The sequence below is a fragment of the Protopterus annectens genome, chromosome 13.part0, assembly GCF_019279795.1.
Source record: "Protopterus annectens isolate FY-2018-M chromosome 13.part0, PAN1.0, whole genome shotgun sequence".
Lineage (NCBI taxonomy): Eukaryota > Metazoa > Chordata > Ceratodontiformes > Protopteridae > Protopterus > Protopterus annectens.
Genome location: NC_056747.1, coordinates 992,442,507 through 992,459,464, shown reverse-complemented (window position 1 = coordinate 992,459,464; position 16,958 = coordinate 992,442,507). Strand labels below are relative to the sequence as shown.

The following is a 16,958-nucleotide window of genomic DNA, read 5'->3' as shown; positions in this document are numbered from 1 at the left end:
TCTTCTCCCCCCATTTTGTCATCACTGCTCCTCCATTCATCCCTCTTCAGGCTGATGCTACATCCTTCTCTCTGATGTTGTGTTTCCACAGTGTAACACACCCTGCCATTCACCTTCTGTTACCTGCCACACATATTTCTAGATGCTTTATATATTCTTCATACCCCTTGTTCTCCCACATCACCAAGTTCAATGTTTTTTATGAACTGCACAACATATTCTTTGTAAGCTCCCTCTCTCTCTATCACTATCTCTTTTTCCTTTTTTCAGTATCTCAACCCCCTATACACACACACACACACACACACACACACACACACACACACACACACACACACACACACACACACACACACACAAACACACACACACACACATACACACTTTTTATGTTTTCTTTGTAATGGCGAGAACCAGGTCAATATTTCACTATTCATAGTAAAGTAAAACACTATTTAAATAAAATTTAAGACTGATAAACAACAGTATGAACATAAATGTCAACAAATCTGAGGTGGCAAAGAAATTATTTTATTACATATTGGATATGAGATAAATCACAAAGCTAGGTTTATTACATAACTCACAGTAATACAAAAAGCTGCAAGGGTTAGAATGTAGTGAATTACCTGTAATGCACCTATTTATGCAGATACACTTTTGACTATTAGGAAAAGTCATTTTTTGAACACTTACAGTATCTGAACTTTGTTTTGCTGTCTTCTGTATAGTATGTTGCTTAAAAGTAAGAAACTATTTTCTGTTTCTTTTTTCTACATATACTGCTTTGCAAATCTTTTTATTGGTTATTATGAAGTGAGGAAAGATTAGCTATAATGTTCCCATTGCATTATTTACCCAATAGTCACACGCACATTTGAATAATGTCTAGATACCCCTACCACTGTTAAAAATATGTCGGAATGTAGGCAATAGAAAAAAAACAGCTTTTGGATTTTTAAGTAAATGATCTTCTTATATGGGGGTCATTACACCTTCCTGATCCCTTTCCCTTCTTCAGTTCCATTTTCATGTATAATCTTAACACATATCTTTATTATTTTTATTGCCTAGATGCAGACTGTCTTTGCAATAACGTAGATTGTTTTACAGATGTCCATGCTTCTCCTCAATCTGAGAGATCTTCTTTTTGTCTTTGTACTCTTCTACAATTGTTTTAATCTGCATGCTTGCCTGTGGACCTGTGAAGAGATGTATATTGAGTTGTTAGACTACATAATCCGATATATAACAAGTTAATTATCTTCATGTAAAGCTGCAGCTTCGGCACCTATGCAGGTATAGGCCTAGATTTTGCTAGCATGTATGAACTGCATTGATTGTACAGCCTACCATATTATGTTAAATAAAAACACCACAAACTGAAGAACAACAGAAAGGGAGGTGAAAACTTTGGAGATTAACTCCACAAAATCCCTTTATTAAGCACTTTTGTCCTTGTTGCAACAGGACCTCTTCAGAACAACTTTTCACAACAACTACTCACTTTTATATAGTAATCAGTTAATTAATTAATTAATTAATTAATTAATTAATTAATTAACTAATCCCAGTCCCCCCATGGAGTCACCATGGAGACTGCTTAAGCTAGTACCACACACCACCTAAAACCTTAAAAAACAGATGTTTCAACAAATTAATAAGGATAAATAACTATTGCATTTACAGATGTTTCAACAAATTATTAAGGATAAATAGCTATTGCATACATAAAATACATTCCTAGTTAGATAAGTCATGATCAGTGATACATAAAAAAGTACTTGCTTTAAAAACAAATTTTTTTATTTTTTTTATTTTACTTTATTTTTTATTTTAAATAAAAAGCAGCTCTCAGTTTTACAATAATAGACAAAGAGGTGGTTTCATTCTGATCAGGGTATACAGTGGCATTAGTTCTTAACTGCCATCTAAGCTCCTGATATTCAAAATAAATCATCCACTAGTCCACCTCTCTGCCCTGGGTCTTCCTGATCAACAACTAAACATTTGAATCTATGAAACATTTTTTTATATGTGCTTATATATGATTATTTATACTTAATAATTTGTTGTAACATCTGTTTTTAAGGTTTTAGGTGGGGTGTGATACTAGCTTAAACAGTCTCCATAGTGACTGATTGGGGGATGGGATTAGTTAATTAACTGATTACTATATAAAAGTGAATAGTTGTTGTGAAGAGTTCTTCTGAAAAAGTCCTGTTGTACCAAGGGCGAAAGTGCTTATTACAGTGATTTTTGTGGACTTAAGCTATGAAGTCCTCACCTCCTTTTTTTCTTGTTCTACCAGATTATGTGCTAATAACTTTTGCATTCTGGATGACAAATAACCCACTTTTTTATCTCTGCTTGTAGATAAATTTTATATTTGTCATGAATTACCAAATGACTTTGCTATTTTTGATCCGGCACCTCTTCAGACGATTATCCTTGAAGAAAAAAAAAATCACATTTTTTTTTCTATAATAACCCCTGGATTCAGATACTATTCAGAAGCCTTTACTATTTCTCATAGATCCAGTATATGCCAAGAAATGGAATTGTTTTAAACATAAGTATGAAAGAAAAGACTTTCCTTGGCATAATGTGTATGCTAGCAATAACATGCCACCTGACAGTCACACAACTAGATAAGCATACACAGAAATTAGACCAATAATATCAACTCCTAACTTCTTAGTTAGGTTGCAGAGAACTTAAAAGTCGATGTCTAAGGGTCATGCTGCAATTCACATTCTTACGATACCTCAGTCTTCATTCTCTAATTAGTTAGCCATGAAATAACTTCAGGATGACTGTTACCACTGTAGTTTTAGTACATAGTCACTATCGTATTAACAGACTTTTCTCTTCTTTTACAACTTTTCCTAATCAGAATTATTTATTAGTAGTAAGGACCAATAATTTTTTAGTGATCAGTAAATCCCACAGTATAACTTCCTTTTGAGGAGCAGTCAGTTTATGACTGCACCACTGTCCTCAAAACATTACATCAAGTTACTGCTTCAGATCAGTGAGCAACAGTGTATAATGCACACCAGATAAACTGTGTCATGTAAAGGTGTCCAGAATTAAGATTTTATTTCACTGAAGAGGTAAGTGGTGGCTGAAAGGGTCCCACTGCAAGTACTGCTTTCTATAATGCACGGTATCTGTCATTATTCTAAAATTGAAGAACAACCTTTGGAAACACCAGAGTATGATAAAAAGTACTCATACTTTATTTTTAAATTATTCATTTCACATTTGAGAAGCTCTGGAACACTTAGCTTTTTTGGCTAAAAAGGCAAAAAAGATGAAACTAATCTCCATGTATGTTTTGATTCAGGAATCCAAACAACATGTGACATTATGTGCAGAATGGAAAAGAACACATACAAAATTGCTGAAATATAAGTCAAATTGCACATGAAGCAGTTATAACACAGCTCCAATACCAGTGTGATACAAATAATGTTTTGAAATGTGAGCATACCCTAATAAAGTGCAGCATTGCACAGAAATCATCTCTCAATAGCAGTAATGTTTTTCATCAAAATTTCTAGAAAAGTAAAAATAAATGTATGCTACGATTAGCGGCCCATCTTGTTTTACTGTTTCATCTCTTTGAAAAAATATTATGCAACATGTGCCTTGTAATAATTAATATAGTATCAGCAGACTGGGTTTGATTGTTACATAATATTGGAAAATGCTACATGGTAAATATGATAAGAAAAAAATCTAAATTTTTTAGGTTAGAGTCAAAAAGATTCACTCTACCAGCACTAATTGGTCAATGTATTTTGGTCACTTAGAGTGACTGCTTGCCATCTTATGACCACTGCTAGGGGATAATAGTAGTGGACAAAAGTCTCTGAATCAGAAAGTCATAATGCAGTATTGAAACCTTCTATGTTAGAGGTAAGCCTTCCTGATTACCAGGGATGGATTGTGTAGAAAAAGATGAAGGATTAGTGAAAATGATTTTACATATGTAACTTAGCTGATAGCTGAAAAAGGAAACAAATAAATAAGTGCATTACCTGATAATATTGTGGTATTACTGTGGACTCTGTGAAAATAAAAAAAAAATGAGTGCTGTTTTTAACACTTCTGAAAGATGAAGTATTTTTAAATAAGAAAATGCGATGGACTGTGAATATAACTTTTATCTCCTTTGAAGAGAAAATTCTCCTTCAGAGATCAAAATTATTCATTTAGAAGCAGGCAAGATGACATGCTAATACTCTCCAGGCCAAGATTTAACAAGTGATTAGTGAAAATGACTTTTCCAGAAAAGACACTGCTCTTGGGAGCCACCTTCCAAATTAAGTAAAACCTAAAACCTTTGAAATAATTAAGAAATCTCTGAAATAATTCCTTTATAAGAATCCAAATACTCTTGCTTCTGAGATACAGGCTAATAGAGTTCTCTTTTCCTAACATTTAACTTTACAGATTCATGAAAGATCTTAAAAGAACAGCATTCGAACTATATCTCCTTATATAAAAATGTATGCTTGCACAAATGTACATACTAGCTTCTTTGTATTTAGAGCACATGTTAATTGCAATCTTTTATCCTAAAATTATTAATGCTAACTAAACAAATGTTATGCTGCTTGAAGCATTGCTATTTTATTGCATGTACTTTGAACTGTTACATAAGTACCATATTCATGTATGTGTTTCATTTTGCATATGCTGACTTCAGTGCTTCATACTCAGGTCATGAGTCAAAAGGTTCAACTGACAATCTCAATTACCAGGTAAACAAATTGTGAAATAAAAATAAAATAAGCTTTCATATCCCTTATCATGAATTTTCTGCTTTTTGTGTTCCTTCCAACCATGTAACCATATCTCCTGTTTTTCTTTTTAACCTCCAGAAGGGTTTTCTAACTTGCATGTCATTCAAACATTGATCCTTTGAGTAACTTTATTCAAAATGCATTCCTTGCTTAATTTTATTATCTGTATAAATTGAAGTACTCAGGCCTTGTCTAACATTTAAAGTTAATCTGGGTTTGAAATTAGCTAGTTAAAGATGAGGTCATGGAAAGGGAACTATTATCATATGTTTCTTATATGTTAATATTTCATTTGGTCATTCAAGCCAAATAAATGCAAGAGGAAATGGATGAAGAAAATGAATGGGAAAGAATGAAATTTGAGGGATAGATGCCTCAGTCAGGTTTATTAATCATAACTATTACAAATTAAAACAAAGGCAAAAGGGTGGCTATTCAGGCCAAAATAAAACTAATGATTAATACATTAAACTCATTAGCAGAGTCATGAGTGATTTATTAAACTAAAAACATAAAGCTGAATAATTTCTTCTTCTGCAAATAGAGATAGGAGATGTCTTCAGATATTCAGAACTTAGCATTAAGTGGATAAAATGTGTCAGGAGGACTTAAGTCACATAGGTTAGTGTTTTTTTTTGCTGAAATATTTTATTAAGCTTTTTACAAAAAATAAAATGTAACATTATAATATTTATAGAAATTAGATAATTAAATAAATAAACAATTGATAAAAATAGAAGAAAATAAAAACAACTATTTACAAAGGCGTCTACTGTATATGAAACACTCTATATGTTTTTGAAATAGGTTTTTGTTACTAAGAAGTTAATGACTGTTTATTTAGCAGTTCATTGAGTTTCATGCAGGTGTTACAAGAAGTGATAGTTCTGATTGTTCACACCTTGATTATAAGTAATTCCAGATGACAAACTTCAATTGCATTACTTATAAGTTCTTTCAAAGATGGAGTTGGTTCACTTTTCCAGTTCTTGGTGATTATTTTCCTTGTGATCAATAAAATACTCCAAAGAAGTGAGTAGTTTATTTTTAACACATAAAGGTATCAGAGTATTAAATAAGATTAATGATTTAGTTAAAGCAAATTGATCATTAAATAATGACTGACATAGGTTAGTGTTCTGGTGTGCACTGGTGCACCACAGTCACGTGACCTGTAGGATTTTTAATATGCATACCTGTGTTTAATTAATTCATCTTGTATTTCCAACTGTTAAAAATGTCAAAATGAACTAACCATAATATTATTATGCTGTGGTAGTGCAATTTAGCATTTATTTTTGTTTATTTACCATCTGATTACTGGGATGCCCAGCTGGATTGTATCCCATTTTTAGTGAAGGCATGAGGGATGAAAGGTCCAGGGCAACAATTAAGCAGTCTTGTACATAGCAGAAAGTTCTTGAAAGTATTGTGCAGTCATTACAACAAATGTCGATCATTTAGAATCTGTCATGTATATAACACTTAAGAAACATATAGTGCATGGATTTTAAAGGCAGAAAGAGTGATCAACTGTTTGTATCACTCAATAAAACGTTGAAGACACTGTGAATAAATTGTGGTGTATGGGATTATATAAAAAGCATACATTGCCAGAATCATCCATATTTTGGCATAAGCATACATTGCACAGAATAATTCATATGTTTACTCGGTGAGTATATCACTATAACAGAAGTGAAATATTTAGACCAACTCTATATAGAAGACTATGAAAGGTGAGAAAGGATGACAAATAGTATTTTATATACGTGCATTTTCAAGAGTTATGTGTAATACATACACTGAATACACATAACAGCTGCTTAGCTGTATACTATTGTCAATGGCTTAGTATTTATTTTTATTTTATAGAAAATTGATTGTGCAATTGGAGTTGCTTAGCAATTATAATTCCTTTGGTTCATCTAGTATGCTCTTAATTGTATTTCAATATAATAATGTTGTTAAGGTTGGTGGATTGATGTGGGAGCTTGTTCCATAAATCATCTACATATTTTTTTAAGAGGTAAATGTGTAAATGTTGTTGAACCTTGAGATCACAATGCTAACTCTGTGAAAAGAACATAGTGGGGAGATAGGTGATACAGTCCTATTCACTGCCTGCTGGGGTAAACTAAGTTTAGGTAAACAACATTATATTTATTTATTTGTTTGTTTTTGTTAACTAGGACATTTCAACTGGAATAAGCATTCTTTTTCAGAAGAGGCCCACAGGGAAAAAAGCTCCATAGTTACCGGTATTGACAATGAAAAATGAAAATACAATGTAAAATATCAATAAAACAGGTACCAGATATGTTAAATAAAACATCAACAAAGTTTACATGGCTTAAAATTGCAAGAGGCAGAGCTGTAGAAACTTTTATATTAGTTTAGAGCAGCTGTTAGGCTAGAAACTATGACATAAACTGAGACTGTTATGTGTGTATGACAATGGAGCAAGTATTGTAGTATAATATGCTTAGAAAAGATCGCTATAAAAGGTCACTCACAAGTTGTAAAGACTGGCCAGTTTGACACAGCCTCAGATAAATGTGGCTCATTTGTAATAGATTATCTCAACTTTCTGTAGCAGGGAGGCTACAGTCCTAATATGGATAATGCACCTTTAGCATAAATTACGGTGAACAAGAGAGAAAGAGAAAAACAAGTCATTAGTTTGGTGTTGGCAATTTGGTTTTGGTAGTATCCAATTCTAATGAGAATGCATATAAGGAAGAGAGTGCCATCCCGCAATGTTGTTGCTGACACCTTTGCCCGTATCTGTGACACTGTGCTTGGGAACAATGAGAAAATATTCCAATATAAACCACCAACTGCATGGTTTACAGAACAGTGACTTTTTAATGACATTTTATGATATTTTTCATAACTTGTTCCTCTAATTGTAGGGCATCATCTATAATACTCTATTAATATTTGATTGTGTTAGTGTTAGGTATTGTTGTATGGCATTATGTCTTTATATCAAGACTAGGTTTATGAGCAGCATAATCGCAGTCTGAGCAGAATAATACTGAGTGTCTTCTAGCGAGATTCAGTATGAGATGTGATTCCCTAAGGCACATTTCTAATAATATCAATTCTTCTTGTAATTACATTCAAGCTATTGTATAGTATCAAGCAGGAGACAGGAAGACTCATATATTTACTGTATATGATGCAAATGTTTGCTATAGTCTGATCTGAGACTGACATACAGATCTAAGATAAAACTCTGTGGGAATCCACTATGTGTAGTGAACTCACGTGAGATGCCTATCTGACTTAGAACTTCCTACCTACTAAATAAGTTGAAAACAATTTACTAGATGGAGACTGATACATTTTCAACCTATTTGTGAAATCTCTGTGACTTACTGTGTCAAAAGCATTGTAAAAGATCAAGAAATAAGCCTGCTATTTCCTCTGATTTGATTTGAACTCAGATGTAGTTTAATGTAATAAAAAGGTTTGTGGTTACTGAGTGACCCAAATGAAATCCATTTTGAGATTTGGGAAGAATGTTCAGTTTTGACAGATAAGCTATTAGTTATTGAAATATTACACATTTCAATGTTTATGAAGAATATTTACTATTGTGATGGGTCTGTAATTATTCGGTTGTGTTGATTTACCACCTATGTGTACAGGAATAACATAAGGCTTCTTCAATATGGAAAATACAGGTATTCATATAATATATAATGTATAAGGCAGCAGTTTGTCTGCTTGAATGGATTGTGAGCAACACAAGAAATATCAATTATAATCCAACAAAACTCACTTAAAAAAGGCAAAGAAACATAAGCAATACAGTATTGCATCCCTGGAGTATTCTTGTTAAAGCCTGTTCTAGAGGTTCACTGAATCAAGATTCACTGGACTTCAGTTGATATTTCCTGTTACAGTTACAATATGTTTAAGAAATAATCTATATCTCTTTCTATCGATCTCTCTATCTATAGATATATAGTTATAGATATATAAATATAGATATGTGTGTGTCTGTGTGTGTGTGTAGTTCTATGCCACATGTTGAAAACACAAAATATACTGAAAATGGAATTTGCCCTCTCCTGACTATTATGCGATCCCAGAGTTGGCATATTTAATTATCAAGGGGTGTTGGGACACCCCCCCCCCCACTGAGAGGTGCAGAGAGTCTTGACCCTGTATTAAACCAGTTTCAATATTTTATGCTTTCAACATTTTGTATTTTTGATCAAATAACACAGAACCTTTTATAAAATAATATATATGAATCTATGTTTTTGATCAAATAGCACAGAATGTATATATATTAGGTTAGGGTTAGTTAGGGTTAGGGTGCGGGTAGGGTAAGTGTGCGGTAGTGTCGGACCTTAGGGTTAGGGTTTTCGGTGTTTTGGTGTCGTTGTTTTGAGTGTTGGGTTTGTGGCATGTCGGTGTTGTGATAGGGATCCATATATATATATATATATATATATATATATATATATATATATATATATATATATATATATATATATATATATATAGGCTACCTTTATTTGACTGACAACTCACTAGTTTGATTTAAATTCTGTACTTTTTGTGTTGTATTGTTCTTTAAAACCAAACTATATATACCAACTCCAGGGTCACACTGCATTGGGGAAGAAGACATATCATACAAAGAAGAGAAAGACAGATGTTGACTACATGGCTCTAGCTGTGGATTTACAATGCCAGCTAGATGAAAATTTAATACACAATGAAAACAGTGGAATTAATAAGACTAATAGTGATGAAGATATATCCTTCTTAACAATTGACAGAGCAGAAATGACTGTATTAGAAGCTGAAGATTCTTCAGAGATGGTTAGCAAAGCTATTCTTGTAATTGGAGATTCAGTTATTAGAGGTACTGATACTTATATTTGCAGAGATGATAATGAACAGTAGTGTTATGCTTGCCAGGACCAAAAATGCAAGATGTAAAACAAGCCTTGGAACATCTTAATGTAAGAAAGTATGGATCTGTTTCTATTCATGTTGGTACAAATGATGTCACCAACAAAGATTCTCTGACTGTTAGTCGGGAACTGACAGCCCTCCTAGATAGTATAGCTGGTGTTAGGACATATTTTCACAAATCACTTATAGAAAGGATAGTCAGGTCACTGTGAATGAAAATGTTTTTTGGATAAACACCTACATGGAAAAAATGTCCTGTTTTAAAAAATGGAAATGTGTAGAGCATCCAAGCCTTCTTTTGAGCACGTGTTCAGACAGGATGGTGTGCATTTGTCTAGAGCAGGGAAGAGCATTTTTGCAGCAGATATTTTGCAATATTTGGCAAACACTAACCAGGATTTTTGCCAGGTCAAAAATGTAACAGTTCACAGATAGCAATATTTGATGGATCTCTGATGGTTGTTAATGCTAGGAGCATTAATAATAAAGTTTTTTATTTGAACATTTGCTAGGTTCCCACAAGATTGATGTTGTTATAGTTTGTGAAACATGGTTAAAGAACAATGACTGGAAACCAGTTCTATCAGGGTATAAATGTTTTTACTGTAACAGACATTCTAACAAAAAATCAGGTGGAGGTGCTAGGATAGGGATTAAAGATAGCTATGAGATTTGTGATTATTACATGTTCAATGATAACATCAATACTATAGACTGTGTAACTATGGCAATAAAGACATCCCTGGAACATATAACAATTGTTGGAGTGTATAAACTACCAATGTCAAGTGCTGATGACCTAAAGGAATTCATACATTTCTTACATGAAATACAGGAGGGAAGAATAATATTAGCTGGGGACTGAAATTTACCAGAAACAGACTGAAATAATATTGATTCAACAATGTTAGTAAAGAAATTATTCACAGAGTATATCCAGGAACAACAAATGCTTCAGATTGTAAAACAAAAAACTACCAGGGGACCGAATATACTGTTTGTATTCCCGAAGAAATTACTGTAACTTCAAGTCAAGTTTTACCACCATTGATGTGCAGTGATCATGGGTTTATAAAGGTTAATTTTTTGCTAGATAATTATGCCAAACTGAAATCTAAACCAAGGCACAGAAGATTAATTACAGATTATAGGGAAGCAAAACAATTACTATATAAAACTAACTGGAGTGAGGTGCTCAGTGGAAAAACTGCAGATGGAATGTGGAAAGTTTTGAAAGAGAAATTGTTTGAGTGCAAAAAGTAAAAAAAATGTTTAACATCAGGATCTAGGCATGCGACATCAGGGAAGTATATTTCCATAAGAACAAGGTACCTGATTAAGGTGAGAGATAAAAAATATAAGAAATGGAAGAAAGGTTGAACTACAACTTTGAAAACTGAAATAAACCAGCTGGACAAACAGGTTAAGCATAGTGTTAGACAAGATCAAGAAAATTTTGAAGAAAATTTATATAAAGATATTGAGCATAATGGGAAATCTTTTTATAGATACATAAGATGTGGAAGGAGTAAAGATACACAAACTGATAAACTGTGTGCAGATTCTAAAATTTATTCTCAGACACAACAGATTATAGATATATTCACAAAATCTTATGCAAAACAGTTTGGCTCCACAATAGAGGTGGCAAGTTGTCCTAGTGACATCCAGGTAACCCCAGATACTGGAATCATATTAGATTATATTGAAAAAGAACTGTGCAAACTGGATCCAAACAAAGCACAGGGAGGAGACAGAATAAGTAACAATGACCTGAGAACACTTAAGCAAGAACTTACACTGCCATTACATCTATTATTCACTAGGTCATATAAATATGGGGAGATTCCTCAAGACTGGAGACATGCAATTATTAAACCTGTCTTTAAGGGAAAGGGGAGTAGGACAAACTTAGAATCATATAGACCCTTAAGTCTACTTTCATGTTGTGGAAAAATAATGGAGAAGGTAATACTGGATAAGTTATTGTCAGAACTGGATAGGTTGGGACTTGAAATCATATATCAGCATGCATATGCTGAAAATAGATCTATTACCACCTGTAACATGATGTTCTATAGCAATATAATAACAGCTATGAATGAAAAATTGTGCTGTGATGTGATTTATATAGATTTAACTTCAGCATTTGACAGAGTCATACACAAAACACTGATAAATAAATTAGTACAACTAGATATTGATGTACTGTTGATAAGACGGATAGCTGCATGGCTTACAAAAAGGGCATGGCAAATATCACCCACCGACTGGACAGGTAAAATCCTTGGTTACAGTCAAGGTGTCCCACAGGGCTCTGTACTAGGCCTTTACTTGTTCAGAGTGTATCTTTCAGACTTTACTTTTTCATCTGAGGTATTCTACAGACTATATGTTGACGACCTGAAATTGGGTAAACTGATTACAAGTGTTACAGATAAGGCATGTCTGCAAAATAATTTGACTAAATTGACCATTTGGGCACAGGAGAATAATATGTTGATAAATACATCAAAAACTAAGCATATGAGATTTGGGAGACATAAACTGAAAGGCGAATATTTAATACAGCACACGGTGATTGAAACTGTAAACTAATTTAAGGACCTGGGTATATGAGTAGATTCAGCTATGAGTTTTTCTAATCACATCAACCAATTGGCTAATGATAGTTATAGAACTATAGGTTATATAAAAAGATTTATAAAGTCTAGGAAATCAAACATAATGAAGTCATTGTTTGTTAGTTACATTAGACCAAACTGTATGGAATAACAATATGGCAACCCTATAGGAAAATGAGCATGAATACATTGGAAGGAGTGCAGTGGAAATACACTAAGGGCATCCATGGATGTGAAAATCTAAGTTATTATGAAAGACTAAAATATCTGAACTTGTACAGTGTCTCTTACAGATATTTAAGAGGAGATCTTATTCAGGTATATAGGGCATTTAGAGGCAGCTTACCTCTGGGAATATTTGGGGTTATCAAAAAGTACTAGAGAATCATTAGATAACCTATGTAGAAGATTCTACAGGAATGAGAAGTGTACTAATTGGTTCTCTGACAAAGTAGCTGATGCTTGGAACAAACTACCAAATTACATTAAAGCAAGTACTAGTTTAGATATTTTTAAGAAAAACCTGGAAATTTATTATGGGAACAAGTGTTTTGAAATATTGGTAAGCTAGAAAGGATTTAATGCCCATGCTTGAAGCATTTGTATGTCTGTATGTATATCCCTGTTATTTACCTTACAGTGCACTGCAAGTACTAGTTGTCAGTCAAATGAGTTTCAATCAAATGAGTTGTCAGTCAAATGAAGGTGACCCATATATATATATATATATATATATATATATATATATATATATATATATATGTATATATAAGCGCTACAAAATCCTGAAACCCAAAATCCTGAGACCAAAATCTTGAAAGTCCAAAATACTGCAAACTCAAAATACTGAATCTCATAATATTGAAAACACACAGGATAGCGACACCTACTATATTCCCGCACAAGTACATGCAAGCCTCCAACACCCTCTGATACTTAAATATATTAACTTTGAGATTAAACTTTATTACATGAAATGCAATCTTGGAGTTGATATATTTAAGTAGCAGGGGTGTGGGGGTACTGGTCCCCATATTGGGGGTGTGAGGGGGCTTTCCTCCTGGTTATACTTGGAGAAGAGTAATATGGTTTGTCTTTTATGTGTTTTTGTATGTACTTGTGCTGGAATAGTGTTGCTATCTTGTGTGTTTACAGTATTATGACATTTAGTCTTTTGAGTTTTCAGTATTTTGAACTTTCAAGATTTTGGTCTCAGGATTTTGGGTTTCAGGATTTTGTAGCACTCCTATACACACACATATATATCTATATATATATATATATATATATATATATATATATATATATATATACATATATATATATATATATATATATATATATATATATATATATATATAAATGTGTTCAAAACCATTGAATGACTGAAACATTGATGTTTACAATGTTGAGAAAAACAGTCAAAACTGAAAACATCAAAACACTAGTACATATGTGCTGAGCAATAATTTTAACTTATGCAAAATTAAAATAAAAGGCACATCTTTTTCAGACAGTGTTTTGGATGTTGACCTTGTGATTGTTAGATCAATTTCTGTAGACCATTACTATCTGTCTATCTATATATTTATATATGTATGTATGTGTATAATATATATATATATATATATATATATATATATATATATATATATATATATATATACACACACACACACACACACACACACACACACACACACACACACACACACACACACACACACATGTATGTATGTGCTATACATATGTGATTTTATCAATTTGATCAAACAAAATATAGTTTGAAAAGAATTAATGAAACTGGGTTACCTAATGCAGGATTGTGGAATACTGGAGATTGGAGAATTTTCTCTTTTATCCTAGTATTGTGCAATCTCAGAATTGGTATATTTGAGCTACTGGGGGTTGGGGGATATATATACACATACAATGGATGGCTTAGTGTAGTTAGCAAGCCAGCACATGTTTCAGAAAACATGTATTAATCTAGCACACACACAAACACACATACACACAGACAGAGACACACACACACACACACACACACACACACACACACACACACACACACACACACACACACACACACACACACACACACAGACATATATATTTGTGTGTATAAGTATATATCTGTGTATCTATCTTTCTATATATATCATATAATCTATTTATTTTAATCCTTGTCTTTTTAGTCCAGGTTGGAGCTGAAAAGGTGTTTTTCAGATAAACCACATATTTAGTTAAAAACAATTATAAATCACATGGCAGGCCTTCAATTATGTGCCTGTTTTGTCAATGATCTGATGAATTTGTATGCTGAAGGCTATGAAGAAGCCAAACACATTCTTAGTTATATTAAGGCTAGACGTGCTATGAGGAAATACAAAAAAACAGACCCCTTTCTGCACACGTGTACACATATGTACACATAAGTACACATGCACACAATGGTTAAATGGTAACATACAGCTGCACCTGGAGTGTCCTGTGGTGAAAAAAGTACACATTCAATTAAAAAAATAACTATGTGATTCAATGTCTTTATCAATCATCTATTTCTTTTTCATGTTTTGTATTAAGGCTATCAGCTTAGTTTATGTATTTATTTATTTATATATAGTTGTTGACTGGGAGTGTCCAACTGAACATAGGTCCATTTTCAGTGGAGGCCCGGGGAGAAAAGCTCCACAGTTGAAATAAACAGACGGTAGTTACATTGGATTACATAGCGATTATCAATTTACATAGCAATTACTTACAACATATTTACAGATGAAGAACATAGTACATCAGTAGACAACTAGAATCTTTATCTGTGAAGTACATAACAGACATTAACAAATGTTACAAGAAGAAGTTCCTGGTGTATAATAATCACTGGCTTATGAGCATCTGAGCTTGCTATAATCAAGGTAGTTAGTGGAGTGGAAAGAAAGGTGGTGGTTGGATGGGGAGGGTGATATTAGAGTGGGAGTTGCAAGGGCATAGCCAGCATGTTTTTAGGTGCGCTTTCAGTAAAGTTTTGAAGTGGGTGCATGATGGTATGGAGGTAATTGTAGGTGGGAGGGAGTTCCATAATTTGGCTATGGTGCAAAAGAATAGTGCTTCACCAGCAGAGTTATTGGCTTTAGTGATCTGCAAGTGATTTTTGTTGCTGGATCTTAGTGGTCTGGTGGTGTGACAGGGTTGGAGTAGATTCTGGAGGGATGGGACATTTAGTGGATGATTTACTAGTTTGTGGGTGAGTGAGAGTTGATACCATTGTATGAGGTGAGGGAGTTCAAGCCAGCCCAGTTCAGCAAGTGAGAGACAGTGGTGACTATGGTAGAATGCCCCTGTGGCAAATTTGGCGATTTTGTTGTAGCAGGTCTCTAGCTTGTTTAGATTGCATTGCCTTACGTTGGTATATATTATATATTAATTGTGTACTAATCGTAAATTATGGGTTAGTGTCTTGTCACAGAACACTCAGTGGCTAGGATCAGATCCATAACTTACAAAATGCAATCTAGACAGAAAAACATTGCTGCAATCATGCATCTATTGCTTTTCTTAAAAATGAATGCATTTTACAATGTTCATTCATCTATATTTTGATGATTTTAGTTAAAACAGTTGACTTGGCTGTACGACATAGAGGAATGAAATCCTTACTATAAGCCATCTGACCTAGATTTTTGTGTAGAAATCTGGCTGAAGGAGGAGTGAAAGGTGAAGTGACAGGAGTAAATAGATGTTGCCTAAAGTCCTCCCCTAGGGGGTGGTTGACAGGTGCATCACAAGGCAGCTTTTCTTTGAACAATTTTCTGGAGAAAAAAAGAACTTAGCAGAAGCCATCTACACAGGATTGGATGGTAGGATTGCCTAGTGGGTGAAGTTCCTTCCGGAGGCAGGTGCAATACCCTTCCACACCCATTATTTGATCCTCCCGTAGTGCTTTTGCAGCATGCAGAGGGAACATTAGAGGAAGCATTATACAATAACTGTGTTGTTTACCTGTTTGATGGCAGCACCTTATTCAGCTCCTGTAAGATAGGAAATGAATGGGCAAAATGAGGTCCCAAATATTGGAGGAAAAAAGTTAGATCCCAGTAGAGTGACTTCTGTAGAAGGTCTGTAACTGCAAATAAGATTTTGAAATACAATCTAGATCTTTTGTATTATAAGAATTTTGTAAACCAATGAACTATTCAGTATACTTGTATACTTACAAACCATTTGTATTCACTGTGCACATTGCACTGTTTGTCTATCAAATGTATTTTCAAGTGCCTAGCGACACTGCTCAGAAATAAGATGGAAACAAATCAAGAACATACTAGCAACATTTTCTCTTACTGAAATTCGTAAGTAATGAATGCCTGATATTTATCTTACAAAGCATGAAGATGCCAACCTTGTTAGATAACGTGCTGCCAAAAAAAAAATGGGGTTCCTAGCCCAACTACAGTTCATTACAGACTGATCCTCTATAGTAGGCAATAGTTTTTCTATAATATATTTTCTCAACTTCACATTCATACAAACACATAAAAACGCAGACAAGTATGAATCATTTTTTATTGTACTGCTA

At 33.5% G+C, this 16,958-nt stretch overlaps 1 protein-coding gene across 2 annotated transcripts in view; it reads right to left on the bottom strand.

The window, feature by feature from the left end:
• Positions 1–510: 510 nt before the first annotated feature.
• Positions 511–16,958, bottom strand: part of LOC122788038 (keratin, type I cytoskeletal 19-like) — a 69,749-nt gene continuing 53,301 nt past the window's right edge. The window contains exons 7-8 of one of the 2 annotated variants that reach the window (XM_044054958.1): positions 4,047–4,075; positions 511–1,202 (exon numbers count right to left, since the gene is read on the bottom strand). In XM_044054958.1, coding sequence (XP_043910893.1) covers positions 1,108–1,202; positions 4,047–4,075 — 124 coding nt within the window. In that variant the 3' untranslated portion in view covers positions 511–1,107. The remainder of the gene's footprint in view (positions 1,203–4,046; positions 4,076–16,958) is intronic. The other variant, XM_044054959.1, reaches the window with a different exon arrangement.